At 43.7% G+C, this 27,588-nt stretch overlaps 1 protein-coding gene across 3 annotated transcripts; it reads right to left on the bottom strand.

Moving 5' to 3' along the window:
- Positions 1 to 367: 367 nt before the first annotated feature.
- LOC147906123 (uncharacterized) lies at positions 368 to 24,604 on the bottom strand. Of its 3 annotated transcripts, none has more exons than XM_087376613.1 (13): positions 24,537 to 24,604; positions 24,348 to 24,435; positions 24,086 to 24,252; positions 23,701 to 23,884; positions 22,757 to 22,917; positions 20,771 to 21,656; positions 13,757 to 14,706; positions 13,512 to 13,589; positions 13,109 to 13,289; positions 12,816 to 12,911; positions 12,653 to 12,719; positions 12,376 to 12,538; positions 368 to 2,035 (listed from the first exon to the last, which is right to left on the bottom strand). In XM_087376613.1, the coding sequence occupies exons 4-13, from the start codon at positions 23,746 to 23,748 to the stop codon at positions 1,183 to 1,185; spliced, it is 3,483 nt and encodes a 1,160-aa protein (XP_087232739.1). In that variant the 5' UTR covers positions 23,749 to 23,884; positions 24,086 to 24,252; positions 24,348 to 24,435; positions 24,537 to 24,604; the 3' UTR covers positions 368 to 1,182. The 3 variants fall into 3 exon arrangements, with proteins under 3 accessions (XP_087232739.1, XP_087232729.1, XP_087232734.1); XM_087376603.1 differs by having other exon boundaries at positions 23,701 to 23,892; XM_087376608.1 differs by lacking the exons at positions 24,348 to 24,435; positions 24,537 to 24,604 and having other exon boundaries at positions 23,701 to 23,892; positions 24,086 to 24,313.
- Positions 24,605 to 27,588: the final 2,984 nt, after the last annotated feature.

A 27,588-nucleotide genomic window follows, 5' to 3' on the forward strand; every position in this document is an offset into this window, starting at 1 on the left:
CACCTCAAAGTAGAACCGCTTCCTTTACAGAAGTCTCAAGCAAACAAGGAGACAATTAACGTGGGTAGCAATTCTGACTGTAATGATCTTGATAATTCCATCCCATTTTACTCCCTTAAAGTAAAATCATTGTGATCTTATGAGAACCTTAAAGAAAAGGGAACGAGTAATTAGGGGTACGAAATACGCAGAACACCTTCGCGCCATCCCAAATGTATAACGACTAATGCTTTAGATCACACTTAGAAGAGTACCCTTCCATGTAGACAAGCCCACACTAGAAACACAACACCCTCCATATATATTTCTGTGCAAAATACACTTGGCCGTGCAAAACGCACATCAGCAAAAGAATGACTTCATAGAGCACAGCACATTGACTATACCTGGAATACTACATCCTGCATACATACTTCTGTACACATGACATGGGCATGAACATAGCATCATGCAGCACAGAAGGCAAGCAGAGCTCCTTATACGAGGAGCCTGTAAATTAATTTAAGAAATTCAGCTCTCCCTGCTTGGCTCTGGAGTTAAAAAGACCCAAAAGAGTTACCAGTGCAACTCTTCCATTCCACAGCTCGTCGAGCTTTTGATAAGCCCACTTTTTCCTTATAAAACTAGTACAAACAAAGCTCAGGTCAAACTATCTGGCTATCCCCCACATACAATAACGAAGCAGAGGGCCATAAGCAATCATACAACAAGAGTATCCCGAAATCAGTTCTCTACAGTTTTAAGGATTCATATACAAGGGCAAGTATCACCAGCCTGATAGAGGAGAAAGCCTAGCCTGGCTTCATTGGATCTCATAAAGACAGTGAAGAACACCTGAAAAACTAAATGCACCTTTTTTTTCAGATCAATCTGCTGCTGAGCCCTTCGATTGCTGATGCATTTGAAACACACCAATGCAAGCATAAGCTTCTTTTTATTCGTTTGGCTTTCAATTTTGCAAGGGTGGCATTGACAACCCAAAAGTGGCTAATGTGAACACTTATTGTATTGGACATGGAGCGCTGTCAATCCTGTACTTTGTTCCCTACTAGACAAAGCACAACTGTGTAGGAGAAGATTTTCAAAAGGAACCTTTCAACATCCTGCCCAAATATGTCCTTGTTATCCAATCCATTGAATTGAATGTCGATGCAAATGTGTCAACCTTGACTTCTGTTCCCCTCAATCCATTGATTGACGTATAGTTGAAAATGGAGTAGGTGGTACAGATGGAATTGACTGCAGAATAAATTTCCGACTACTTCTTAACCCAGGAGATTGTAATCCTCGGTTTGATGCTTCTCTTGAACCTTGATGGTGAGGAGGAGAAACTCTCTTCTGCTTTGGTGAGCTTGATTTCAATACCCGAACTGGGGAGCAAGTAGAGTCGGCATCTTTTAAAAATTCTGGTGTGTTGTCATCTTCCATAGACCCTGCAAACTGACGGCCAAGTACTTTGGAATCCTCATAGAAAGATTTACCACCTGAAACACGTAGTGGTGAAGAAAAAATAGGGGTCATCGGTGTCCTTTGCATGTTTACTGGCGTCTGTGAGAGAGTGCCTGAAGACTGAAAAACTGGACGCTGAGAAATAGGTGACGAGCCATGGGAAATTTTTGAGCTAGTCCTTACAAAACCATTGCCAGAACTTGACAGTTCATTGGAACCCTTTCCATTGAAGGAGGGAGAAGACTCAGGTCTATCAAGCGTAGATGTTGATGCTGGGGTTGGCCGAAGAGGTGCTTGAGGCAGAGGAGTGAGAGTACAGATATCCCCCAATCCATCCCAACGAGGTGAAAACTGTCCAATTCTTAACATTTTTGGTGTAGAGATTGGAGATGCCACACTCTTCGAAAGTTGCACCTTCATTGAAGCTACTGTGGTGCTCTCGTCTGCTTCCTTGCATGACCTGAGAAGCCGAGAAGGAGACTTGGGAGGCTTTGCTGATGAAAGAGAGAACGTTGGGGAGTGAACCCCCTTGGAAGGAAATCGCCTCTTGGGAACAGACCTTGCCTTTATTGTGGACCTACTCTGTCTGCAGAGCATGCATTCCACAATAAGAACACCTTGATACAAATAAATTTCAATATGCCGCTTCGAAAAAGTATACTATACAGCTGCAACTAAATGTAAGCTGAAGTGAATAAGTGTAGTAATGAAAATCAGATCAATCCCCAAATTGAAACAAATCATAGAATACCCAAAATACAGAGAATTACACCTTTAAGCTCGAAAGGGCTGTGAGCCAACTGATATTACAAAACAATATAATAGGCATATCAATACTAATAACCTTAATTCCCAAGCAAGCGCTGCTGTCCAAGCTAATGAAAATAGGGGAATAATAAGAGACGGAGAACCACTGGCACCACGACACAATGATCGTTGCATCAATGTAGCTATCGTATAACTTCCACATAAAATCATAGAGGGCCCTAAGCCACTTATATGATTACCATATGCCTTTTTCTGGAGCTGTCAAGCTACAGAATAACCCATCTTGCAACAGAGAACATAGCTGGTGAAATTTAAATTGCTAGGATACTTTCATGAAAAAACTTCCAGCACAAACGGGTTCTCCAAAAAAGACAATGCCAGGGCCAATCACTAATAAAAGGAAAGGATATGATGAAATGCTAGTTCTGCTTCCTTAATGCAAAATTCAAAATATTTTGCTGGCTTAATTGGCAATACACACACAATGCACTCTGCCATATTCTAAACCTTGAGAGCTGACATTCATCGCTGCCTCAGCAGAGGAATTACTATGCATGCTACTTTAGCCCCCATCTGGTGGCCTAGCCATGTTAACTTGCATAACTGTAAGCTGTATAGCAGCTCTGGGAATAGTTACCAAGCGACGAGACGTACCTGGAAAGTCAGTTGCTGGAGCCTGGAACAGGAATGTTCTGTGTAAGGAGAATGTTGACCCAGAACGGGACATCATACGACAAAAATATCCTAGAATATAAGATATAAAGTCAAATTTACAGCTCCAACTTTCCATTTCAGCTATACAATTGCACCAATGAGTCATGACTCATGACGAATGTCAATCAATACCTGAACTTGCAAAACTTGAGTTCATACAAAATTCATATCCCAAGGAGTCGAATTCCAATTTCCCCCACATTCATGGAATAGCTGGAACGGCATTTTTTGGCATCCACCTTCTCAGCATTCGCCCTGGCATCCTGGTGTTCCCCTGCTGTCTAGGCCTTTGGAATGGTATTCCCCTGAACCTAAGGGGAGACAACGTCCCCTGGTACATAGCGCTTTGGCATCACATAGAAGTTCCTTCCCTCACCATAACGAGGGAAAAGAAATTATGTAGACATTTTCCTTGACTTGAAATGTAATTAGCTCCACACTCTTCCACTTTGCAAACAAGGCAACCATACATGAAGATTGCACATGAGTGGGGGATGTGTTGACAGAACCAGGTCTTTTTGACGGAAATAGATAGTTCACGGAACTCAACATGACCAAAACAAAGGTCAAGTCTTTCATACAAGCTGTGAGTGCTTCTGTAGGGACCTCTCCAATTGCAGGCCAAACAAGACAAGGTGAACTCAAGCACGGTTTGAGTCCACAAGAACAAATCGAGACCTCCAAAGGGAGAACCTTGAGCTAAAACGCAGATGGATAGTGTTCTTGAACACTTAGCCGCACTAGAGACTCAGCTAGAGAAGCAATCTAACCAAGAATGCACCCAAGAAGCTGTACATGAATGTGTGAGTGATCCTCCTGTGCATGTTATTTCCAAACTTAATAGTTTGATTTTGCATGAGGTCAAATCGAAACTCAATAAGCGGATTGGGTGTTTATATAGGGAGAAACTTGCACTTAATGTGCGGATTGGGTGTTTATATACCTAGATAAATCCAAGAACATTCCCAACCTCATCCTCTAAAAACACAACATAGTGCAATTTCAATCTCACGATAGTCACTCATAAGATTGAAAACCATAAACTCCATCACGCATAGCAAGGACTAGCTACTATGACATCCCCACTGGTGTTTGTTGGAGCATTGGCGACGTTCTTTTACCATTATAGCAAAGGCCATGCCCATGATCACTTGGGACACTGAAGAAGTTCAGGCATCCTAACACACCACAAAATCATGCCATCATCACATTCAAGACACAAGAGGATACGCTGGGAATCCTTCGCCAAACCAAAGCCTTGAAAGGGACAAAGATATGAATAGAAAAAGATTTTAGCCCTCAACAACTTAAGATGAAGACTACTGGACTTCAAAAAGTACAAGAAGCTCGAAAGAATGGCAAGTGGGCACTATACCGTGAAGGGATTGCTCTCATTAATGACTACAAATTGACTAAGACATTAATGTAAATGTGGGAGACACTCGATCCATAAATGATGTAATGCATAAGTGTTCTAAGACACTAGGATGGACTCTCATTCCTTAACTGACATTTTGGTTTTTGATGGACTCTCAATCCTTGACTGATTCTGTCTTCTTTAGTCTCTTAGACCCTTCGGTCTTCTGTAGTGTATAATAAAAACTCTCTCTCTCTCTCTCTCTCTCTCTCTCTCTCTCTCTCTCTCTCTCTCTCTCACACACACACACACAAAATACAACATGAAACTTGTCATGACAAGAGAAATCACTAATCCATGATTAGTAGACATTAAAACATTATTATATATTATACACCAATGGTGTAACATGTATTTGTATTTATGATGGACACCAACCGATTTGTTATGGCGATGGATCATCTGAGTAGATGGGACTAGTCGAACTAGAGCCAGTGCTTCAGATAGCATCGAAATTTGGACACGTGATACTTATTCTATTAATAAAAATGTGCACACGCGTGTCTAGGTCCTAGGGGCAATAGGAAGGGAAGGGTGCATTAAGGTGCATTGAATGGTAGATGCATGGGTCATAGGCTAAGGGTAGGTGTAAATGGAAAGATGGAACTTCAACGATCTCAAGGGACATTAATGAAAGGGTATCACCCTTTCATTGTGACTCTCACGTAGCATTCTCTCTACCACATTGCATTCATCCGCCATCTCAACAAGTACTCTCACGAGGTCGCTCTTCCCCATTGGAGGGCCCATTGGCATTCAAATTCTACATGCATTGCACACATTTGCATTCTCGAAAAGTCTAGTTCTTCACAAAACCCTCATAATCAAGATATGCAATATAGACTCAAGACCCTTATGATGAAGATATGGAATATAGAAGGATTATCTATGAATATGAGTTTGGCACTAGTTGGTATGTTTGTAGAGATTGAGATATTCATACCACTAGAAACTTGGGAGCATGGAGGCAACAAGACAACCACCTTAGAAGGGTTCACAAAAGCATCAATCTAGATTAAGAAAGATCACATAGGAGGGAGAGGCTTTGGCAGAATAACATGCTACATCAAGATAGGCTAGGACCATGTAGTAGAAATTGTGAAGGCAGACACCAACAAGCAATATATGTCGCTGGAAATCAAGAAAGGGAAGGAGAAAATCATCCTTGCAGCCTACTACTTTGCACCCCACAATCCCCCATCTACAAGAAAATTTGACATATCTAGAGCAGACCCCTTCAGGCATTTGAGAAAGGACATAGATGAATACTCCAAGCAAGGTGCAACCAAGCTACCAGGAAATTTTTCAATGCACAAACTAGTAGTTCAGAGTACCTTCTCATCGGCTAGGTAGTGAGAGTGAACAAGCAAGGGGCCTTCCACCTGAGAGAGATTCGGTGCTTCATGTGATATGCAAGAGATCGAAATAAAGAAGCACTTTCCATTCAAATGCCTTGTGAACTATGAGATCCGTGGATGGCACCATTGTCTATTCAAGAGCAATTTTGGGCCACTCCACGACACATGGCAAATTTCCTCCTCGAGACCCAATGACACAAAGATCGACTCATGCGAACACAAAGGAGAGCACAAGAGGTTTTTTCAATCTCATAGACCTTCGAAGTTTTGAATACATTAAAAATCTCTCTCTCTCTCTCTCTCTCTCTCTCTCTCTCTCTCTCTCTCTCTCACACACACACACACACACAGAGACACACATGTATTTGACCAAACTTGACATTGGATCTGATTTTGATACAATGATGATGATGATGTTATGACTATGAAGTACTTAGCATTTAGCATTTAGAGTGGGTGATGATGCTCGTTTAGTAGCTCCACGCTTTCAGCTTACTGTATCAAGTTTCTCACAGAATCATAGACCCATCGGTCTTCCGAAGTGTGTGTGTGTGTGTGTCTGTGTGTGCACATCTCTTTCCACAGAGGGCTTCCAGACATCAATGTTAAAGGAAGTTCCTACTTGAGTCATTCATTGAGAGTCGAGACAATAGGCGCATTGGATCACCATTAGCTATATCCATTGTCTTGATTCTCCCATATGTAGATGATATGGTCTTACTCTCCCCTTCCATATAGAGTGCCCAATGACGTCTAGATGCACTCCAGACTTTCTGTGAGACACATGATTTGAAGGTCAACCTTGGAAAAACCAAGATTATGATCCTGAGCAATAGCACCCCTAGGAGTCATCTTCTCAAGCCCAATCTTCACAATGAGACCAAGAATGCTGATAAGACTGAGTAGAGCGTATGCAGCAGCCCGCAAGACTTGAGTGATAGTGTTTCCAATCACACTTTTGGGATCCCAAGACTAGATCTCTTCTCTTAGATTCTCGTCCAACTAGTAGGTATGGTAGTCCCTTTTAGAGCCCAAACTTATCAGACACAGATTGGTCCTCAACAAAGAGGCTACATGTTTTACTACTCAAATGCATGAATTAAACTATCGGTCCTATGTCAAATCCTCCTGGCCAAGTTTAGAGCTACTCCCTTCACCTTGATGCAACCTTTGAGGTGGTCAAGTACCTTCATAGAGCCAACGACTTCGATTCACCAAGAAGGCTACTTTGGCAGACCCTATCCTCATATATGACACTACTAGAGGAGGAAGACCAGAGGAGCTGGTAAGCTCGAACATGCAAATGGTTTATAGGCCTTGGACTCCACATGGAGAAAGTGCCACCTCTTCAATACAATCTCGAGGCCCTATCATCCACACTCACCTATTATTACATTGAAATTTAATATATGCAGAAGGGTGTTCTAATGTGTGAAGATGTAAGCCCACTTTCCAATGGAGTCCAAAGAAGATGGGGATTTCTATAAGATTTAAGATGCCACAAGAATCCTGAAAATCAAAGATGTCTAATAGGAATTGTTTCATATTGGAAATGAAATAGAGGAAATGTCTAGAGGATAAAGAAATTGGAGAATTCATCATATGGAGAGATACGATAGATACAGCTTTTGGAAGGGAATGGAAGGGCTGGTTTTGTTTTTGCAAAAATTTGCTCTCCCCTTCTTTACCCTGCTTGTATACTACGAATGAAGAACAAAGCTCCAAGCTTAATAAAATTGGGGAGAGGAAGGCTAGGTTTAGAAGGTCAGCATGGAAATCTCTTAAAAGGATGAAGTTGTTAAGAAGAAAGGAAAAAAATAATAATGTGTCAGGGGACATTGGAATCACAAACCTGAAGGAAAAGTGTTGACAAAGGACATAGCGTGGGTAGAAAAAGGTAAGAGGATGGGCTAAGGAGGACAAGACGTTACGTTTTGCAAGGCATCGATAATGGGGGATTGCTTCACCACCTCTACAATTGTAAGAGTGATGAAGTAGAGAGGCGTGTGATGTGGGAGAGATATGTGAAGAGAGATCGACAACAAGTTGTTTGTGGGGCGATGTTACTAGTTAGATAGAGGAAGACCAGACCGGTAGTTTGTAGGCAGCCCTCAAGTCGATAAGTGAAGTTGAGGAAAAGAAGATGCGGGCAAAACTAGACAATGAGCCTGATAAGTGAAATATGATGGCAGCACGGAAATGGCAAGCCGAGTCTCAAGACATGGTGATAAGGAATAACAGGCAATGTATTGGTGCAATTTCGGAATAAATTGTTGCAAACCATGAGAAAAATGAAGGAAATGATGACTTAATCGGAAGAAAAGTGCAGGCACACAGAGGTGAGCCATGGAAAATTGATGGAATAAAGGGCAACATGTCTTTGTTTTCTCTATAAAAAGTTCAATACAAAAGTCGGCTGCAGAATTTCCAAGGGAGAGTGGAAAAGGACCATGGGAGAATTGTGGGAGAATAGTGGAAATATTCCTTGTGGATGTTTGATGAGAAATGGTATTAGATGGGAGAAACAGGAGTAAATGGAATATGCCATGACAACATTTTATGGATAAACTGTGGGACAATTATGATTTCTGCATGGGAGATTGATGTGAGAATTGTTGGAAAGGTCACCTCCCCATCTGTAAGCCCCCATATGAGGAGAGCGTGGGGTAGGGAGACTTAGGGCAAGATGTGCCCAAAAGAAAAGGAAGAGAGGGGGCTGCCACATGGGCAGCACCTCACATCAAAGAACATGGAAGGTACCTGGGGCTAGGATGGATCTGCAGCAGCAAAGGCAGAGCAGTAGCCAGCACAAGGGACCCAGAATAGGATGCGATCACATGGCGCGGACATCAGCAGGGTGTACGGCTCTGTATGGTGCTAGAGAAGGGCCTGGCAGAGGCACAATGATAGCGGGATATGTAGGATGGATAAGCGCAGATGTGGTGCATGTTTTGGGCCTGTTTGGAGGCCCTGATTTAAGGCTGGAGAGTGGGCACCCAGGTGGCCAAGAGCAGCAGCAAGGAGGGCTGCAAGGGACTGACCCTGGGGGGCATATTTATAGCCCACACAGGTCGTCCATGCAGACCTGCATAGGGCCAAAGGCCCTAGATATGGAGCCCCAGGAGGGGCCCTACCAGTCAGCCAAGGGGGGGGAATTGAACCGACCAGCAGTCGGCCATTTAAGGCTGCTGGGTCGGTGGGTTCTGCCAGCCCTTGGGCCTATATAAGAGGTCCATTGTGGCCTCATTCATCATCACTTGCAGCAGCACTTCAGGGAGGAGTTTGAGCAGCAGACCAGCAACCTATGAGCCTACATCCAGGAGGACACAGAGGCTGGAGAGCTGCAGACCTAGAGCTGCAGACCTAGCTCAGCAAAGGTGCTGCCCACCTAGGCTGATACACAAGCGGTAAGGTGGAGAGGATCATTCAGGACAGAGAGTCCACATAAGCTCGAGGTGGAGCGGATCATTCAGGACAGAGAGTACACATAAGCTCGAGGTGGAGCATGCAGGCTCGAGTCGAGAGATATCCGGCAGATAGTAGGAGTACCTTGTGGTAAGACAAAGGACCACGCTCTGGTGGGACTTTGGATCTCTCTCTCTTTTGTTGTGTCCATACTTTTGGACAGATATATTGTTTGGTAGCTTCTATATCTGGCTGGATTATTGTCTATTGATGAGTATGCACATCTATTTGATGCAAAGAAGTTTGTGATTCCACTCCACTGTGTGAGCTCCTAGGCTATTCTATCAGTCTTCCGCTGTGTGTACCCTCTGTTGGTCGATTTCTAACAAGAATTGTAAGTGGTATTTCGGAGGAAATTGCAGGTTTGAAATCCATGGGACATTGGAAAATCCTCTAGAAGTGGTGCTTTTTTGGCTTTCTAAAAGCCCAGTTTTGAGAGTGCTATCAGGGATTCTCTGTGCACTCCTAGGCCCAGTCACATGTTCTGATGTGGATACTTCTTGATGAGACAGTAAGAGACATTTGGTGACAGGCATTACTAGTCTAAAATCATTACAAAGTTGACTGTTTGAATGTGTGCCACAGGCTCATAAGCAAGTTTGACCGTAAATTTGGATGACCCATAAGGGGATTTTTTATATGAACCAATGCCCAAATATGTGAATTGTACTAGACACTCATCACATGCACGCATTTGATTTGAAATGAGTATTCCATGGCAGGTAGACCATTATAAAGTTGCTGTATTTGACTGTTTACAGAAAGTTCTGCCTATATGAGGCTTGTGGGGAGACCACATTGTGGATATATTTTGTGAGTTGTTTGCAGGTGTGAAATAGAAGTGTGCAAAGATGGTGGAAGTACCCATCTTCCAGGGGCACGAGGGTGAAGATGTGGAGGCGTACCTGAGGTCATTTGTGCATGCCAGCCGCATGTCTGGATGGCCAAAGGCTTCATGGGTAAGACGTTGCTGGAGGCAGTAAGAAATGATGGGGGAGCTGTAATAGATGCTTTGGGGCAGAAGAGTCCCCTAATACGCTACTGGTGAGGTGGATCACCTAGTTCAGATAAAAGGGGAATCTGTTGAGAGTTTTGGGGTTCATTTTGAGTCAGCGTTGGACAGGTATGAAACAGTGGTTACGTGGGAGGCAACTGCTGAGGCTATTGAAGCCTGTTGAATGCTGAGGGTGAGCCACCAAGGTCGCCCGCACTTGTACCCACTAGTGGGCATAGAGCCTCAATTGAAGCGAAGGTTGCAAGCAAAGATTCCCAAACTGATTGAGGAGAGTAGAAATGAATGGGAGAAATGGCTGCCTACAGCTTTGTGGCCCTATCGTGCTACACATAAGGTGGCCATAGGTTTCACGGTTCACCCCATTCCATTTAGTACACAGAACAGAAGCAATCTTGCCAATTGAATTGGAATTACCTACTTTGAGGATGGCAATGGAGCATGACTCATAGGTGGCAAAAGCATGTGAAGCAAGATTATTTATTTTGGAAAAGCTAGGTGAGCAAAGGCAAGAAGCCTTAGTTTCAAATGACACAACAAAGGATCATGAAAGCCAAATTAGATGATAAGAAATTTTATAAGGGAGAGACAGCGGCTTGATTATCAGCTCAGAAAGAAGTATTTGGTAAGGTGGGAAGGACCATATGTAATCCTGAAGGCCTGTACAAATGGGACATGATTTGAAGGAGCTTAATGGGAAGCGGGTGAAAAAATTCCACCATAAGAGGCTTAAGACGAGACAAGACGTATAAAATGAGAATGCAGAAATAGATGGAGGTGTGGATAGCTCATGTGGTGTGATATGCTACATTTCTACTTCTGTCTGCCGAGCATATTCCCATACTTGGCAGACAAGAGGAAATATGTCACGTTGAATTTGAATTTATGCAAAAGGGTGTTCTAAAGTGTAAAGCTGTAACTCCACCTTGCCAGGGAGTCTAGAGGAAGATGGGGAATTCTGTTAGGATAAGGAAATTGGAGAATGCTGGAGAGAGAGTGAGCATGAACGGGGACCACATGGGGTAGACGTGTGAGGATACGGTGGTTGATGAGAGACGAGGTGGATTTCGTAAGGAGAGATACTATAAATACAGCTTTTGAAATGGAATGGAAGGGCTGGTTTTTTTGGACAAAAATTGCTCTCCCCGTGAATTAAGAACAAAACTCTCCGCTGAATTAAAATTCAGAAGTCACTATCATGAGGCAAACCAGGTCATGAAGAAGATATGTTGCAGACCTCAGAGGAAGGTGTCACCAATCCCCCTAGCTATACCTGGATCCATCTCCCACATGCCCTTAAGATCTCAATTCGGCAGTTTCGAGAGTCCTCGCACCAACTACGTATTGAGTTAAGACATGCGGAGAGCATTCCCCATGAGAGACCGCTTTGCGCCTTATGCGACATGCAAGAGGTTGAGTCAAAGGGACACTTTTCCTTTAGATGCCCCGGGTTCTATGAGATCCAAGGACGACACACATATGAGGACAAGAGATATCCCCTCTCTACTCTCTGACTCGGGAAGACAGATGATGGGAGTGACAATTGCCAAGCGACGAGCTATTTCTCAGTGCCCACAACGAAGGAGACCAGGCAAGCTACCCAAGCTGACCACTAGCAGCATCATATCACTGATTTCGTCCCTCGACAACACCAGCCTTCACTAGAGCCATTGTCCATTGATATTATTCTGATATCCTTGGTCCCAATGACCTTGGTCCCCCAGGCAATGCACAAAAGACCCAGCACATAGGTGGATAGATGACCGACTGACTCCTTAGTAGTGATCTTCCATGCCTCTTGCAAGGACAAACACTATGTATTTGAATTTAGCAGTCATGGATGACCGGCATGTTGTGAAAACATGTAGGTACCTGCACGGAAGCAGGTACCTATAGCGGGAGGAATAAGAAAACACTACCAGAAGTACTCTCTCTCTCTCTCTCTATCTCTCTCTCCACCTTTAAGCAAACTTATCCAGTCCCATCTGCTAGATATGCTCAAATAACCCGCAATGACTTAACCGAGCATAAATAAATTGCAGCTTTTTAAATTTTTGCTTCATTTCAAATTTGCAAGCGCTACTTGACCAATTTATACAAACAAAACTCAGAAAGTCATTTGACAAGTGTGACGGAGGAAATATCAACAAAGTCAGGTAGGTTTGTATTTAGCATTGAGCAGAATTCCATACCCTGCATGTTCAAAAGAGGGAGTAATAGGAGACAGATCATTATTTTGCTGCTGAGATGGATTAGTGCCTTCATTTTGAGGATCTGAGATATCCATAAATTCCTCTGCTGTGTCTTTATCCACCATCTCGACTTGAGGATCTTTATCTTCAAAATCTTCAGAACCTGTTATAGAAGAAGCTCCAACAAAGTTGACAACCACTTAGATGAAACTACATCCCTGCACCTGAGCCCAGTTATGATGTATGATTTCAAGCAGCTCGGGATGCCAGTTTATACCTTCTTTCCTTCCAAACACATTTTTGCAGCTTTCACACCTACAACCATCCGCACAGCCGACACCCGCCTAGAATGTGCCAGCTTAAGGTATTAGACAAAGGGTGATCCAGGTATTAAGCAGAGCTCCTACCTCTACAAGAGACCATCTGTTGTAAGAAATTACCTGATAACATTCACAGTATTTCTTCAGGCACCGAGACTTTTTACAATTGCAGCCTCTCTTATGCCTTGCAGAGGCAGGAGTGTCACCACGCTCTTCCTGCTAGCATTTACTGGCACAGCAGGTCAGTCTTCTGACACATAATGCGTCTTTGTAATGATGCTCTGCGAAAGTTAGACATCTAGTTCCCTCCTAATATTTAGTAATTCCCTATGTCCAACATTGGTCCACGATACAGACGTATCAACCATTATAACCATCCAATAAATGTTCCAGGGTCCAGAACGAGCTATTACCCCAATGGAAGGAGAGGAGTCGGTCCCTAGTACGATTTTAGGTGCAAAAGCAAGTGGATTACGAGACTCAATCTGCTGCCTAGTACCCAAAACTGTATCTTCAAATTCTGGCTTGTTGAAACAATCATGGCAAGTACAGGAGTCCACACAATATACTCCAGCAGCAAAGCATTCACAATATCTGCAAAATTCGAAAGGGACAAAAATTGTGTGAAAGATTGCTCTCATGAAAGTTACAGCTGTATGCTAGAAGAGACCAGACGAAACATCTTATTTCAAGTTTAAAGTAGCATCTAGGTATTTATCCAGCAAAATGGATCATTGGATCCATTAGGCGACACTACCGATGGCATCTGCAATAGTTATTTTCTGAAAGCAGCTGCAACAAATGCTCAAAACTTACAGTTTCAAACACTTTGACTTTTTACAGTTGCAGCGCTTGCAGCCATCTCCACCCTTTTCTGCTGCACCAGCTGACTTTCTGGTATGCACACCAGCAGCAGCTCAAAACTTCAGTGAAAATTCCGTACTACAATTTTTGCAAATTCTAGTAGTAGCTGAACAGGAAGTGTTGAGAATTCCACTCAAGAATACAAAACACCCACTCAAGAACCTTGGGAACAACAAAACAAGGGGGAATTTGAGCACCTTTTCTTCTTTGGGCTTCTGGGACTTTGGCTGGAATCTTCTTTCCCTTCCAGGTCAAGCTGCCGAGGGAAGTCCTGCAAAAGCACCCTCTTTCGTCCAAGAGGACTTGGTTTCTTTTCTGCTCTGCTAGGGGGCAGGTTCTGAGTCAACTGATGTATCCCTAAAGTGACTGAACGAAAACAAGTCAATGATTTTGTATGACCAATAACTTGATCAGACCCATCTGATTGCACTTCACCCTCACTCAGTCTTGTTTTCTCAATCAGTGAAACAACTAATCCCTGTTTGAAACTGCTTGTTGATTCAGCCTGCAGGTTATTACCAGAGCTCACAGCCACCAAACAATTCCCATGTTTCTCTGCTGGACTTTCCTGTGAGCTCGACAGAGGTGTTACCCCTAGGAGAGTACCGCCAGACTTTGAAGATGCCGTCAAGCAACCAGCCCCATCAGTTTCCCTTGAAGGTTGTGAAAATGACATGCCACCTTTGAGACTGTTCAGGTGTAAACCGATTCCAGATGGCATGCCAACAGAGGCAGGAGATGTTACAGATGGAAGATTAGTACATACAAGCTGACCATCAACTTTAGCTGATGTACACTCTGTATCTTTCAAAGATGAACAGCGAAAGAGCCTTGGCACTGTGCCATTTGTCTGAGCAACCTTTGTGCCTGCTGTTTCCTCTGTTCTTGAACAAATTTGTGTACATGTCTCCAAACCATGGGTAGATTCACTGTTTGTGGCACCAGATGTTGCAGCAACCCGTTCCCTCAGTACTGAAAGTGAAAGGTTTGAATCTGAACCACAGGAAGGAGCACTTTGAGAACTAGAGTTTGAGTTTACACCCAGCGATTTCAAGGCAGACATGCTACTCTTGCTTGTCCATTGAACCTCTGAAACCTCAAAATCCAAACAACGCCTTCGGATTCCCCTTTGAGATGGAATGTTAACCTGTGTACATATCAATTTAATACTCTATTATGTCCTTGGTAAAATCAATGCTTATGGAAATTATTTCAAGAAGCTGATAGCAAATGCACATCTTTACACATTAGTCTGCATGCAGCATAATTGATAAGATGCAGCACAATGCAATTGTACTAGTCACATTGCACAATAGCAGCCCAGGAAATGGGAGACCGAGGAGAATAACTTAACAGTCTTCTGAAAAACAAGGTACTTTATCACCTTTTTCTCAAGTAATAAAGAGCCTATACAGCAAAAAACATGCTTACTTTTGTATTTGAACTATGAAGTCCCACAAAAGTTGTTCAGAATTGACAAGCAATCATAAATACCGCACAGAGTGCAAAGGGCAGTATGTTAAGACATCAAGAATCTCAAAATGGCAGACAGAGGCAAAACAAATTTGAGGTAGTTAATCTGTGTTTTGAGAGAATTGACTAAAAGAAATCTGGCTAGTTAAAGCTGCAAAGCACTGCCTCCTTCCTCAGAACCTCGAGAGCATGGTTTCCAAACAGTGCATCTGTCGTGGAGCTTCAGTGTTCAGAGCCTGATTGGGCTTTTTTCACAACGATCTACATTGCCTCCTCTCTCTCTCTCTTGGGTGAACTATTCTTGGTTAAAGATTGTAGGGTAAGGAGGGAGGATGAATGGGCAGGGGAGAGACAGAGGAGGTCTAGAAAGATGGGCGAGGAGGACAGCAAGAGAAGGGTGATGGGGGACCAAGGAGCAGCTGCACATGAGCTGATATAATCAATTGTCAATTCTGTATGCTGTGAGACTTTTGTGAACGCACGCACAAAGACCTTTGGCTCACGGAGGGGAATGGGGCAAGTCAAAGGGAAGAAGCACGAGTGGGCTGTTACCTAGCAGAATCCTCAGCCTTGTTGATGAGAATCGGCTCCTTCAAATGCATAGAGGCACAAACTGTGGGCGGAGTCATCTGTCATCTTGTCCAAATGGTCTTCTCAACACAATTCACGTGGCTTTGATAACATGTCACCATGCATATAATGCACATCAGCAGAAGCAACCTTACACGAGCTGAGAGAGAGAGAGAGAGAGAGAAGAGACAATGTAGATCTATATACACACAACCCAATCAATGGACATGGTTGGCCTTCTGCAACAAGACTTGTGGCACTTGACCCAATCTTGCCCTCATTATTCCGTTCGTCCCATGGAAAATTTCACTTATGTGATCTATACAATGAGCATGCAACTAGCATCTTAGGGAGGGCAAGTGGTAAGAAGCACTTCCATAACACTCAACATATCAAAAACTGCAGCTGAAAACTTAAAAAGGCTCTTTGAAAAGAGGATGATGAACTTTGAATTCATCTATTTGGTTCAAAAATGATGGGAGTTACAGGTCTAGGAGTGCAATAATGAAGATGAGTCAAATCTAGAGAAGGAAAGAGTATAGCTATGAGAAAGGTATGGAGTAACACAACTACCCCATCATGTTTTAAGTAAACAAGCTAATACTAACTGAGACCAAGTATTCCATGTATGATAGAGAGCTCCTCCCAATTATTCATTGTTACAATTTAGAGCATTTCTCATGTGTGGAGAGTGAGGGCTTCTATGTGTGTGTCCCTGCCTCTCTCTCTCTCTCTCTCTCTCTCTCTCTCTCTCTCTCTCTCTCTCTCTCTCTTTCTCTCTCTCTCTCTCTCAGCTCGTTTGTACCAAGATTTCACAGTCTCATAGATCCATCGGTCTTCCGCAAACTTTAATAAACTCTCTCTCTCTCTCTCTCTCTCTCTCTCTCTCTCTCTCTCTCTCTCTCTCTCTCTCTCTCTCTCTCTCTGCCTATACAATATGGGCCGGAGACCAGGCTAGATTAAGGCCAAATTAAGGCCAACCCAAGACCTCCCAAGGTCGGGTCAACCAACATAGCCAAGTCAAGTCAACCGGACCAAATTCGATCGGGTTAAGTCGACCAAATCACAGACTTGGTCGGTGGGTTTTGTAACATGCAACCGTAGTCTGATCATGTAATTCACAACAAGAGCTTCTTTAAACCTTTAGCAAGGAATTAGCGTTATACACTATAGAGAGAGAAAGGAGATGAGGGTAGAGAGAGAATGGAGTCGACAACCGATTGGTTCCATGTACCCACTGAGGACCCCCTCTCCCAATCAGGGGAGAATTTGCTTTATACTTGGAGAACTTAAGCTGAAGGTGTCTCATGGTGGTGATCACACACTTTCAACAATGCAAAAAAAAGGTCAGAGCCAATGCTATGCCTGTGGGAAGAGAGGTCAATTGGCCAAAGACTATCGGTCCAAGGATTAAGGGCAAATCTAAAGAAAAGGGTGTAACTTCATTAAAACAGGCAAACGCATCTTATAATAAGTTTGGTGATCCAAGGGCGGCTCTTGCTCATGAAAATCAGACCGTACATGCTTTCTTGCAATATCGATATGAGTCCCCCATTGATAAGATGTGTTCTGGGTCCATTGTTCTAGTTACTTAGACGTGATGTGTTCACCAGAGGATATTGGGCCTGGTTTGCTCTACAGCTCATCATTCTTTACTTGGAATTCACTGCACATTAGTATTGGAAATCAAAGCCAAGCACATCAGTTCGTGGTGGCATTGTGTTTTGAGGAACTAGTTTGGTCAAGTGCTCTCTCCGAGGTAATTCCAGTATTCTCAGTGCTGGAGGGTCCATGGTTGCATGCATCTCATCAACTTTCTTCTTCAAACGTTTGCATACTGTGAGCTGCAAAGAGGGTGTTTTAGAGCATCTCATGTGTGGTGAAAGGGCTTCTATGTGGATGAGCCCGCCCAAAGAGAGGTATAGTCAATAGTTCTTTCTCAGTGAGTTAACAAGCTTGGTAGAGGCTATTTAGGGCTTGGTGTAGGCCACTATATGGTCCAGAGATCAGGCCAGATTAAGGTCAAACCCAGGACCCAAACCAAGGTCGGGTTGACCCAACCAGATCTAGGCAGATTAAGTCGGACAAGTCACGGAACTGATCGGTGGGTTTGCTGGCTGGGTTCCCCCTCTAAATAGGATTCCCTTGCTACTCTTTTAGTGTCCCATTTCCTCTGGTTGGCACTGTTTTCCATGCTATAAACGAAGCTCTCTCTCTCTCTCTCTCTCTCTCTCTCTCTAATTTATGCTCCCGCAATATGCAATGCTGACATCATGCCCTCAAGACCTGATAGCATTTCTTCTTTGGGTAAGAATTTACCATGCAGACTCATCATCAAGCTTTGAGATGGCTAGAGACGATGCTTGAGGCCCAATGGCCGAATCGTTAGGTCCTATGGAGTCAAACTTTCTAACTATTCACTGGTACAATAAGAGGTGCAGAGAATGTGGTTGCCAATGCTCTCAACAAGGGCATGGTTTTCTCCATTTCCATTATACAAAGTCCAAACTCCCCGATATGAAAAACCAATCCACTACGCTCCAAAGTTTCAAACTCATTGGTACAAAATCATGCTGGAGAATCAGTCAAGTGATTACACCGTTCATAATGGTTGGTTATTCTACAAAGGACACCTTGGTATCCTGTCTCAGTCCCGTTCAATTACATCCAGTCCATGATACAATAGTTGGTTTAGGGCACCCTAAAAAAACTTCAAATAAAGTTTTTTGAGCCATGTATTTGAGCAAGTCAAAGAACATGTTAATCATTGTCGATTGTGCTAGAGAGGAAAGGCTCCTCATCGAAAGTTGCTACGAACCAACCCTTCCAAAAGATCAACATGAACTTTGTCACAAACCTACCACCTGCCATTGATTCCAAAAACACCATGTGCTTGGCCATTGTGGACAAGTTGTTGAGGATTAGATGTCTCCACCCCTTCTGTAAGCCCCCATAAGGAGGACGAGGATTCTCAACCTATAGAATCAATTGTTCACCATGAGGATGGAGGAGGACAATACCGTGCATTTCTACCTCACGAAATTAAAGGTGATCAAGGATCAACTGGCAATAATTAGTCATTGAAGGTGGACCCGGTCCAGCTACCTATGCTCCTACTGAATATATTATATGAGAAGCTTTAGAACCAGTGAATAGTTTTGAAAAGGTCAAAACCACTCACTTGAAAGAATCGGGAGCTATGTTGGGGCAGGAGGCAGCCAAGGCTAAGATCTACAATAGGCAAAGCGGCAAGGACGAGGCCTTCATTACTAATACCGAGGGCAAAGGCAAGTCAAACAAAAAGAAGGGCAACAAGTCTGACGACGACGAGGACTCTTCAAGTGGTGGAGGCAAGGAAAAGAAGAATGCGTATACTACAACGAGCCTGGACACTACGCAAGAGATTGCATGAGGAAGAAGACAAATCAAAAGAAAAATGAGTCCAAAGAACAGTGAGAACAATCAAAACCACCTACAAACATGGTCACGTTTATGGAAACAAAAGAACGTTTCTTCCTAATGACTCAAGTCTTACCAAGAGTAAGTACGCAGACCTAGGTGAAAATATCTTGATGTCTAACATTGAGAAATGGTCCGATGAGCCAAAGGAACTAGAAGTCTTTGTGAAGGTGAAGGAAAGCATGTGCAAGAACACTAAGGGATCCAATATAGAGTTACACATAGATGTTGAGGGTGCCTCTAGGAGGTATCTAGCTTGCTTTCAAGGCAAGCAACATGATGGGGGAATCTAATGGTGTATGCTCTCTTTATGCATTAATTCATACTTTAGTTGCTGGCTTTAGACAAAGTGTTTATCATGGTTTTCTAAGATGAGAGAATGGGGAATAAAAGCCTTCCTCGCATATAGAAGGAGAGGCTATCAATGCCTGCTACAAGATTTTTGTTAACGTTGGCTTTAAAGAAGTTGAAGTGTTGACATGGACAAGTGTTTTAGAAGCCTCTTTTTGGTCCAATTGCAGAATGCTGGAAGCAAGAATGGGTAAGCCTTTTAAGCCTTTATCGTGGAGTTGCAAACATTCTCAAATCAGGAGGGTGTACTAGTATTGATGGATTACTCACATAGGCAGCTCACTTGGAGCCTATTTGTTGAAGGATGATCCATAATTTCTAAAAGGACACGCGGTGATGGGGATCTATGTGGAGCAGCCACAGGAATTCCGTTACTCATGTGCGTTACTTGGTTATGGAGGGTACCAAAACAATGAAGGGTTGAAAGAGGCCCTAGAGGCATGGTCCTTGGTAGGATCTAGGCACTCCTTGTCTTATGAGGGTGATAACTGGATGAACCTCATGGAACTACCAAGCTTGCTTGAGTCGCATATTTGTGATCAAGAATTGTGGTGCCATGAATATATATACCTAGATGAATCCAAGAACATTCCCAAACTCATCCTCTAAAAACACTACATAGTGCAGTTTCAATCTCACAATAGTCACTCATAAGATTGAAAACCATAAACTCCAACATGCATAGCAAGGACTAGCTACTATGACATTCCCACTGACGTCGTCAACGCCCAGCAGTGGGTGTAGACCATAGTATAAAAATATGCTTACACATACAAATCCACACACCCACACATACTTGAGCATCCATTTATACAAATTCTTTGTACTGAGTTTCTTTTGGCACTCCGGAGGTGACGGGTAGACTCGGCCATGACGAAGGCTAGCACTAAAGGAGAAGACTAGCACTCAAGGAGAAGGCTTATCAAAAAGTAGTCCAAAATCTCTTCATTCAAGCTACAACTGCTTGTGAAGTCTAAACGATTTCATTTGTCTCTCCCAAATAATGTTTGGTGCCATGAATGTTTGGTGCTACAAGGATGGTAGGTGAGTTCTAAGATGGTTTGCCAAATAGGAGCTGGGCCGGGAGGAGCAGGAGTTGCGGGTTAGAGGACAAAAGATCAAGGACACCTTTGGATATTCCAGAGAACCCTTCTGATGGAGCCTATGAAGCATATTTGATATGCAAAACACAACACCTAGAATGGATACAGCTAGCATAAACAAGCTCTTTCATCATCCTCTGCCCACTTAACCGAACATAATTGTTTTTAAAAATTTTGAGAATCACTAGATATTAACCTTTTACATTTATTTTGTTACGCGTAAAACCATAGAATTGACTCCATGTACTGACTTACCCTGACACCAGCTCCTCCTTGTAAATCACCTCCTGCCTCTAATTCAACTTCCTGCTCACAAGTCTGAGGAACACTTGGTCTCGTACCTATGGAATGCGTTGTGCAGGTGGATGTGCAATCCATTCCTATTTCTTGTGTCTCCTCGTTTACAGTGCCTTTTAGTGTAGCTATATAACCAGCCATGTGCTGCATAGACAGTTCAGACAAAGTAGATGAGGCCTGACTCTGCCAGTCTGCCATGCATGTATGTGGAGGAAGTTTCTCAGCAGCTTCTGACAACAGGAGCACGAATTCTGAGGTTTCTTGATCAACTTCCAGAGGTTCATTATTTCCAGTTCCCTGAGAATCCGGATTGACTACAATGGAAGCAGCTCCTTTGGAAGAATCCATTCCTTGACTGTCTTGCAGACCTGCAGGATCAATGTCTGTCATACTCTGCACCGATCCAGCAAAGCCTCCCACTTCTGCCCCATCAATCTCTGAGAGCGTCAGTAACATGGCAGATGAAACAATGGCCTCCTCATTCGTGATTGACTGACACCCTCCCACATCCTGCACACTATCCACATCCTTGAAACTAGGCTGAAGAGTGCTATCTTTTGTGTCAGAATTGTTTGAAACTTTAGACAACCCAGAGTTGCCCACTGCAAGCAGTTCATCTTCCACGGGCTCCGCTAGATACTGTTCAATAAGATTAGAAGGACTGCTGCAGGGAGAAGTAAGTGAATGGCCCTTCTCTTGTAACTCTTTCGTATTTTTGGCACATCTGAAGTTCTGAACCCTTTGGACAGAATCTAGACACATCTGCCTGTTTTCATTCTGTAAATCCTTGTGAGGACTTGCTTGCCCAGCTGCTTCAAACTCAACCCTGCCTTTAGCCTTATCCCTGTAGTAAACAGAAATTACCAAAGTAAGCAAGTGACTTACCAGCGGACCTACCAAATCCCAAAGCATCCAATGAGCCAACCAACACAGCAAATATCCACAATATACATCAGGTTACTGTTGAAGAACTGAAAGGAAAGCATGAAGCTGAACACGAAATGAGAATGCTTGCTTGTAGGTAGAGAACTCAGCCCTCCAAGTGGTTGGGCAGAAAGGGGCAAAATGGAGAGGAAGGTGAAGAAGAAGAAGAAGAAGATGAAGAAGATGACATGGCACAAATGGGCTCAAGGAGGATCATAGTGCTCTGATACCATGTTGAAGAACTGAAAGCAAGCAAGCAAGCATTCTCATTTCGTGTTCAGCTTCATGCTTTCCTTTCAGTTCTTCAACAGTTACCACCCACGAACCAGTCCAAAGCTTGCAATCATTACTACCTCCACCTATGGAATAAGGCAACTTACGAATAAAGAACTACGAGCTCAAGCACTAGAAAATAAACTCAGCATGCAATGCAAGACTCTAATAAACGTAACATTTCCACTACTGTGATGCATCACATTTCATTGAGGCATTCCACACCCAGACCAATCAGAAACATGGGCTGTTGCGGAGCGGCAAAAAACTCCAGGTCATTGTTTTACAATTGTAAAAAATGTATAGAACACAAAATAATTAGAATTCAGATCTTAAAAGACATATACACAAAATAGTACAGAGCCTTGGACTTGGAAAATGATGCATCCAATTCTTGTCATAGTCACTGGAATATTGGTGGCTCTACAAGAGCAGCTCAAATGTCCAAAAGTCCCAACACTGAAATGCACAATTTGGTTGCATGGCCTTGTGCCAGAGGCAGAAGAATGTCATTGGGAACATTTTCAATACTCTGGCACACCCAGTAACACCACAGAGAGCTGTTCCCATGACAGCGTTCCTGGACTGATGCAGGCAGGACATGCATATAATCCCCAGTCACTATGGTCTTTCGGCCCATGTAACTTTAATGGCCAAAAAATTCTGACTTCTGAAAAAGCGAATAGCTGCATCATGCCAATGGCTACATAAACAATCAAGCTATTTCTAATCAGAAAATCCATTTACCTTGAACGGAAACTGGAATCCTTCTGTGCATCCACTCTTGGGGAGACAAAGACAGCAGGTGGAGGAGGAAAACTGAGCTCAGAAAACGTTTGTGCCACATGCACTGATTTTACTGGCTTGATAGGCGAAAGACTGCAAAGAAAATTGAAAAGAGGGGATCCCTGCAGAAAGAAAAGCGCACATCAGATTGTAAAAAAATTTCAAAAATGAGGTTCAATTCATGATCCTGGCGTACAATGCTTTGGTACTATGATCCTAGCTTCAATTTTCCGACATACATTCACATTAAGTATCTTATGAATGAAAGAAAAGAAATTTCACATAAACTCTACTCCTGGACACAGATGCAACAATGTTAGACATGAAAAAGAAAAAGGTTTGCAGAGGTTGATTTTCCTTTTTATGACAGAGTTCAGTCAAACTGAGACCACTTGTAAGAGGAAAACGTCCGCAGAAGCTTTCCTCTTTCAAAGCAATATGCCTTATCAAGTCAAAGCTAACGCGGAACCTGCCTATGATAACTCCCTTTCAAACATGAAAAGGGCAGTTTTTTCAACTTTAAAGCCTCACAATCAGCAGTTCTGCTCCCACCGGTGCAGTAGCCAGATGCAGCCAAAACCCAGCGATGAAAACACAAGAAGAAAACCAACGGCGTTTCTAATCCTGCAGATTAAGATATTGCCAAAAATGCGCATTACCCATGACTTGGGATGTTCTACCTCCAGCGACACCTCGAGCAATTCCATAACTGGAAGATCTTGGCTTCCTTAGCCTACATCCTACACTACAAACGCCTATCAAGCATCAAAAGAAACTGAATATCACAGTCTAAACCAATAAAATAGAGAATCTAAAATGCAGCCCTTATTTATATGAAATATCGACGGTAGACCATCCAACAGAGAAGGGAGATCTTTAGATAGGGCATATTTTGAATACAGCACCTGAACCTCAGCCGCTGTTATTGTCAGGTTTCTTTCCGGAGAATCCATAGTTTTAGATCATCGCCAGTATGCCTGATACCAAATGATAGAAGCCACCAGGGCATATTTCATGTTTTGCAAAAAGTCCAGTATGTGCTTTACTTTCTCCGTGGTTCAAAGAGTACTTGGTCTTATGGCAGATTAACTGCTTTGCTGCAGTGCACGCCACATGAGCTCCTTAAAACAATGACAGTCAAAACACACCAAAAATGCAAAAACATTCGCATACGCACAACCGCATGGAGCCGGCTTAGTATGTTATATGTGATCGAACGAAGAGGAGCCACAACGGCAAGATGGGTCATTCTACTGCATTTCAGGACGATCACTACGGGAGCACACTTACCAAAATGCTGACAAATGAGCACGTCTGACAAGCCATCGTTCAAACGACTTATGCGAGAAACATTGGAGGGCCTGAAGGCTTCGGTTTGCTATCCTACTCACGACGACATTGACAGTTTTATGCGAGGAACGCCTTGTCCAACTGCCAAGCGCGATGCACGAGCCGATCTGTGGTCAATCACTCCCGAATTAGAGACCTGAGGAGCCCAATGAAGAGCAGCTCCGGGAAATTAAGCAAATTCCGCAGTGCACGAACCACGAACCAGTCAGGACGGCCCCAATGGACCGGGGCAAAGCTATCAGACACCCCTTCCTCCGTGGCCAGGTAAGCTCCGAGGCGAGGATCTGCACCTGCACGCGCATTGTCATTACAAAGTGAGAAACCAAAGCAGGAGCTGGGTCTGCGAAGGCGGCAAAGTTAATGCTCCGAGAGGGAGAGTGAGGAAGCGCACCAAATAAGGCCATGTGCAAGCAGAGGGAGAAAGGAAAGTGAAGAAAATGCAGGGATGGGAGGGGGGGGGGGGGGAGGGAGGGGAAGGAGGGGACTGTGGGAAGGAGAGGGGGGAAGGAAGGGGAAGGAGGGGAAGATAGGCAAAGGGGAGGCAATGGAGGAAGGGAAAGGGAAGCTATGGAGATGAGGAGGGGAGGATTGGCTATGGCGATGGCTCTGTGGATCTGGCTCTGGTTGTGGCTCTGTGGCTATGGCTATGGCGGAGATGAAGCTTTTGCTGGCTATGGCGGAGATGAAGCTTTTGCAGGACAACAGAAGAGGACATGAATACAAAGGTAAAAGACGCGGGAAGACGAACCCTGCTTCATTAGCACATTGCGCCTCTCGCGTGTGACCCTCCCTCCCCCCCCTTACTTCCTTCGACTCTCACATTCATTTGCACTTTATGGGTGTGTCCATGGCCTTCGTCTCTATGTTCTCCAAAGCCTATTGCACCTATCCGTCCTCTTGGTCTTGTGTCGGCACCTTGCTTACCTTCCATGCAATCCGACTTGCCTTGCTTACCTTCCATGCAATCCAACTTTGCACTGCTCATGAGCCACTTATGCGTGCCTGTTGCATCATGGCCTTGATGAGTGCGTCGAAATTTTGGATTCAATTTCGCTTGTCTATGATGACTAAGGGCAGTCAAGGTGTAACACTACACTTTCCACAAGGACCACAACCCCCACCCCCCCACCCGACAAGCCTATTGAATATAATTCATCTTGTTTCTTCGTTGTTTTGTTTTCAGAGAAGGCTTTCTATCTCATGGGATCACTTGTTATCTTGTATCCCATATTTGACACCAAGATTGAATCCCTTTACGTTGAAACCCTCTAGACCTCTGAATATACAGCAACGCTAACGAACGGTCTTCGTCCTTTACAGCCAACCCCCACCAAATGTGCTCTGCAAGACTACCATCCCCCTTTTCTTCCCTTCCAAGGCACTGAGAGACAGCATTGTTTCCAAGCAAATACCAAACCAACAACTAAATCAAACCCATAAATTCTCAAAGAAAATAGAGAAAAAACCTTTGAGTACCCACCGCTTTGCCACTACCATGTCCAATGAACCATCTAGTAAGCTCAACCCAAGGAACCTCAACTGTTGCAAACAGCCTTGGGAACCACTGACAAATCAATGTAGTGATCCTGAGTGCCATATCGGCCAACCCTAGACCCCCATGCAGCTTGGATGCCTTCAAAACATCCCACGAGATATAATGAATTTTTTTTCGGCCTCCTTTCTCAACCCATAGAAAGGCTTCAAACATAATAACCAATGAGATCTTCTAAAATTCCATACTGATGCATTATAAGTTGTTGTAGCTGACAAAATGTGCTACACCACTAGAAATATCCCATTCCATCCAAAGGGGAGGCCTACCCATTGACCATATCATCTATAAATAACTGAAGATAGAGATCCTTCCCCAAGGGTAAAACCACCCCCTTTAAACTCCTAATCTCACATGCTCTCTTAATCTTCGCCATTAAGGGGACTATGCACTTAGCAAATAATAGAGGCGCCAAAGGACATCCTGTTACGCTCTAGCCGAGGTAGCATGACCTCGGAAGAATCAGTCGACATTTCCCTTAAAGGATCTATGTTTGTAATGTATCTATTTGCGCTTCATGTAAATGATCAAGAGGGAATTAATGTCAAGGTCCTAGGTGAGGGCTGATAGCACCAGACTAGGTGGATCTAAGGCTAAGGGCCTAATGCAAGAAATGTGCCTAGGGGCAATTGGAATTAAAGTATCCCAAGAGAGGGGTGAAAAGATGCATTAGGAAGGCCCTATGATGATGACATGTGGCATCTAGATCCATCTAGGGAGTTGGGGCTTGTTGGAGTTAGTGAGAGAAGGAGAAGAAACTTTTACGTGATTTTGATTTTGATTTCTTTGTGAGCTCTCATGCTTCAACAGGAATTGGCTGGGTGGAATTAAGTTGGTGCTACTCCCATGATCTGCAGTACTAGTATAGGAAATGTACGTAATAGTTGGTATCAGAGCCTACAGGTTGAACGAGGGGATTGCATTGGAAGAGAGCGAGTAGGCAGAAAGCAGGATTTCAGACACTGATCTGAAGCTACTGCGCAGGCTGGACTTGACCAAATTGAGTTATGACGTGTCTGCTAGGTGGCTCTGTTCATGAGGCTGAGCCCTCAATGGATTGATGTGTGTCCCTGGTGAAGGAAGTACGTAATATTTGATATCGAACAGCAGACTTGAAGCACAGGGTGGCACGGACGGCCATCGAAAGACCAGAGCGCAAGTACGGGATGCGTGACTATTCGTGGGCTTGATGGAGAGGTTTGATCGGCGCTGGCCTATGCAAATAGCTTAGAATATCAAGATCTACGTAACAGTGGCTCGTGTTATGGGGAGGCCTTCAATGCGATACGTGGATGGGCGACGCGCAGGCAGAGATTACAAGGGGTCTGTGAGCCTGTGAAAATAGGCGATAGGCTGACGATACAGCCAAGCTCTAGGCTTACAAGTTGTTGCAGGAGCGCAGGGGGTTGAACGATGTGGAGCTGAGGCGTGTCTCCAGTCTGGATGGTGTGCGATCCTTTTGGAAGGAATAGAGCCTATCATTCGTTGTGAATTAGCTAGTGGAACTATGTCTAACGAAATAGAGAGTAGGCAATAGATTGATGATCGGGACAGCGTGATGCAGTCAAGTAGCAAGAAGATCGTATATACACAGGGGATCGTGACGAATTAGCAGATAGTGCGAGCTGTGTGCGGAGGCGAATCAACTAGGGAGCTTCTTTGGCATTCGTCAATTCTATGTTTTTTTTTTTTCTTTCCCCGACCTTAGTCTTTGTTGATGCTCCGCTTGCATGAAGAGGTTCTCATGAATGTTTAGTCTGCATGAAGGTTCGATGCCATAGCAGGGTACATAGCAGACTTGGGATTTTTTTGACTTCTTCAAATTCCTGTGGGCAATCTGGGAGATCATGCTTGTGCATATGCCTTTGTGATAAAGTCAGTTTGATGCAGG

This window comes from Dipteris shenzhenensis, chromosome 1 (assembly GCF_047967505.1).
Source record: "Dipteris shenzhenensis isolate YYH24624 ecotype China chromosome 1, Dip_SZ_1.0, whole genome shotgun sequence".
In the NCBI taxonomy this organism is placed as follows: domain Eukaryota; kingdom Viridiplantae; phylum Streptophyta; class Polypodiopsida; order Gleicheniales; family Dipteridaceae; genus Dipteris; species Dipteris shenzhenensis.